Source organism: Hibiscus syriacus, unplaced genomic scaffold, assembly GCF_006381635.1.
Source record: "Hibiscus syriacus cultivar Baekdansim isolate YM2019G1 unplaced genomic scaffold, ASM638163v2 tig00110770_pilon, whole genome shotgun sequence".
Classification (NCBI taxonomy): domain Eukaryota; kingdom Viridiplantae; phylum Streptophyta; class Magnoliopsida; order Malvales; family Malvaceae; genus Hibiscus; species Hibiscus syriacus.
This window is the reverse complement of record NW_024062854.1, coordinates 156,733-160,551: the sequence shown is the minus strand read 5'-3', so window position 1 is coordinate 160,551 and position 3,819 is coordinate 156,733. Positions and strand designations below refer to the sequence as shown.

Below are 3,819 nucleotides of genomic sequence, written 5' to 3'. Positions count from 1 at the left end.
TTATCCGTCTTTTGTGCTTGAATTTCACTACCCTTTACCTCCATATCGGCACTGAAACCTATCGAGTTCTCGATTTTTTATCCGACGGTGTACTCGTGGACTTCCCCGGAACCACCGGTTGTCGTCAGTACAATGACTTGAACGGCTTGGTTTTACAAAAAACGACTACTTTGGTATCTCCAACGACAACGTCATAGGTCTATATGATTTGGAGGACTCTTCTTTGTGTAAAACGGGTTATGAAACAAAAGACTTGCCCGGTTGTGATTGAAACTACGGTGGATCTATTACATGCTGTTATCCGCTTTCCAATCACAGCATTTGGCATTTCAATGATGGGTTCTCGAGCTTTTCAAAATTCAGGTGCCGAGGATTTTCATCATGGCTAGTTGCTCAGGGTTCCAACACCAGTAAACGTGGGGTTAAGCTGGAGTGGGTGATTCCTAGAAACTCATCCGATAGAGTTCGTGCTAATGATGCATATATGGTGAATGCCATTGCAGTTTAAGCAACGGTCAGGTGCCTGTGCAAGGAGTGTTCTTAAATTCCTTCTTTGTTCTTTATTTGCTTTCTCCCAGTATCACATAGAATTGTTGGGTATCTGGAAGAGGAAGCCATTCATTCATATACAGAGTATTTGAAGAACAATGAAAGTGGGGTTGTTAAGACTTTCTTGGAGCCTGCGTTTCTATTCCATATTTTACATTTTTTTAACATTTTTTATTCTCTTAATTAATTTATTTATTTTTTCCTTTTCCCCTTTAATTTATTTAGTATTTATTTTTTTATCTAACATTTTTTACGTTCTTTTTTTAGGGGAATTTTTAATCAATTAAAGGTAATTATTCGAATCGATATTTTAAATTTAAATTTAAATTTTCGCAATAAAGACAATCGATAAATTAATTAGTACCGAAAAGGCGGTTCAAGGGCGTTAATCCTTCCTTGACCGTAACCGACTCCCGAACCTGACACATTTCAGGTAAAACGCAGATCAGGTAAGATGGTGTCTGATCAACTTAAATATTTTTTAAAATGATCGATGGCGACTCTAACCCAACTATTCAAGTCGAAGCCCAATTCTGAGGTCCAACCGAAAAGCGGCCGCGACAACTACTATGCAATATAACCCTTAGGATTGCAAACGGGATCTCATAAATTTGTTTTAAAATAATTTAGATTAAAGATGTTTCAATTATCATATTGTAATATCTCCTACTTGATCGAACGCCCGAGTTGAATAAGGGTGTTACAAAATTTCTTAAGCTTTTTTTAGAACACAAACCATTTTAAGAATAATGATATGTGGATTACATTCTATCTATCCCACTTACATTTTTCATTGATTAATTTATTTTCTCAAAACAAACTCAGAAACACAGCATCATGAATATCTTGCAAAGTCCCAACAAGTGCCTAAAATGTCTATAATGCAGCGGAGAGAAAGGGGTGAATGGAAAATAAAACAAGCTAATTCTGATATTGCACATTGGTCAAGTCTTTATGAATTTGTGATCAATCAAAACAGTCTTAATTCAGTGTATGTCTAGCTACAAGCACTACATTATTTCTGTCAATGTGAATGATTAAATTCAACAATAAGCCAGTAATTGAAAAGTTAGCTTCTTATCTAATTAAGACTGGAACCCATGCTCAGCTAAAACATCTACATTTCCCTCATTTTCTTCTTCAACATCCAAGGCTGATATTTCTTGGTCAATGTCATCATTCAATAAATCATCCCAAAACCCTTGATCAAGGCTTTTATCTCTACTGCCATATTGTTCTTTGCTTTCCTCCTCTATGATATTTTGGCTCTCACTCAATCCCTGCAAGCTCATAGCAAGTCTGTCTAACTCAGTAACTTCAAACTCACCAATATCATGCTCCTCAGGTTCAGTTTTGGCTCTTAATACTCCACTAGCTTCAACGCCAACGGACCTTCGATCGATCCGTCTTTGTCTCTTCTTGGTGATTGTTTCCTCAAGTCCTTTTCTCCTGTCTTTGTGTTGGATTATTTGTTGCACAAAGCATGGGTTCTGCATTGCTTTGGCCAAGAAACTCATCATTTGTTTCTGTTTCAACTCAGTCTTCCTAAGTCTTTCTTCCATCAGTTGCAGGCAAGTTCTAGTGTTGTGCTGTTGCTGTCTGAGTTTTACCAATTCCGCCATTAAAACCTGCTTGTCAAGCCTTAACCTATCAATCTCCCCATCAAGACCAAACTTCCCAACTTCAACAGAAGGCTCTAAAGCATATTGTGAAGGCAGAGGTGCATGTGTTTTTCTCCTCCTAATATTCTTAAGCAAATGCCTTTGCCCTCTAAGAAACCTTTCATTAGCGAACTCCCATCTCTCTGGATCAACCTTTCTAAACCCCTACATCAACCAAGTATATTTTTCTCAATTACCAAATTCAAAAGTATTCAAGAAAAGCCAAAAATGCCTAACTTCCATAAAATATCGACATAAATCCACATTAATTTTGATTCAATGTACAATGTAACATGTGAGCTTTGATTTAGTTTTATCATGCACATCAAATTTATATTATGATTTAATTTTGGTGTTAGTGTATACATTTAGTGAAATAGATAATTCCAATTATTTTCATATAAATATAATTATGATTGTAAATAGTTCCACATTGTTAACACTGATAATGATTATGAAATTAAAATTAAAATTTTGCATATAACATTATACAAAATCAACAATCGTGTTTAGTTTTGTGATTTATCTTTTAATGGTAAAATTTCTAATGCAACAAAGATGCAGAAGCTAAAGGCATCAGAATATAGAGAAATAAATGCATGGTTATGATTTCTGCACTTTCCATTTCCTAACTAGTAAACAAACAAAAATGTCCACAATTAGTAACCTTATCAAACAGTAAGGAATATTTTTTTAAAAAATGAAACAGTAAGGAAAAACCAGAAAAATTAGGAAGAAAAATAAGTAGAAACAAAATAAACAATCTAACTGTCTGATGACTATGTCTAGGATTTAAATAGCGGTAGTTATATAGTGATAAAGGTGTCATCCGAAATGTTATTTCACGATTGCGATAAACGTAACGTAATTTAAATCCCTGATGTATACAGTTTGGCATAATTGTAGCGTTTCCTTACATAGGTGTTGAGCTGCCTGACAAAGCTTGAGAAGTTGTTGTGCTTGAAGAATCTAGGCAAAAGAGTCATGGAAAATGTCCGGGGATCCCATACGATGAAACTGTTGTTGGCTCTACTCCAGGAGATGATGTGATTGGTGGCTGAATCGTCGATAATATCATATGTTTTTGTGAGGAAAGGAGGGGGACCTGCATCGTGGAGTCCTTCCATTGGTTGAGCGCTAACCATTGAAGCTGCTGCATATGAAGAGCTTGCTCCTGCAAATTCTTCCTTGGTTCTTCCATAGGGATTCATCTTTGTTTCTGTATAAACCTGAAGCTTTTTCTGGTGGCCTGTTGGGTGTTGGAAAGAGCTTCAAAACTGGGGATTGAAATTCAGATCAAGCTAAAGAAAGTAGAGAGGTTTAGAGTGAAATCAGTTTAGTTACAGTGGTTTAAGAGACCAAAGTGATGTGAACAAGGGTGTCATTAGTTTATATAAATATGGTTAATAGAAAATTTATTTTATATTTTCAACACATTTCTTTTCCTCTTGTTGGTTGATAGGACGGCCATAAATAGCAGATTCGAGCTCCAATATTACTGAACTCAACTCGAAAAAATATAAAACTTAATTTTCAAAAATTTATAAGTTTAAAATTGTCTTTTATTCGAATTCGAAATAAAAAATTAAAGCTCAACTTAAAAACTTAT

The 3,819-nt window shown here is 35.2% G+C and overlaps 1 protein-coding gene across 1 annotated transcript; it reads right to left on the bottom strand.

Moving 5' to 3' along the window:
- Positions 1-1,634: 1,634 nt before the first annotated feature.
- Positions 1,635-3,458, bottom strand: LOC120139704 (heat stress transcription factor A-6b-like). Its single transcript, XM_039154858.1, has 2 exons — positions 3,128-3,458; positions 1,635-2,375 (listed from the first exon to the last, which is right to left on the bottom strand). Exons 1-2 carry the CDS (start codon positions 3,419-3,421, stop codon positions 1,635-1,637), a joined length of 1,035 nt encoding a protein of 344 aa, XP_039010789.1. The 5' UTR covers positions 3,422-3,458.
- Between the last annotated feature and the right edge of the window lie 361 nt (positions 3,459-3,819).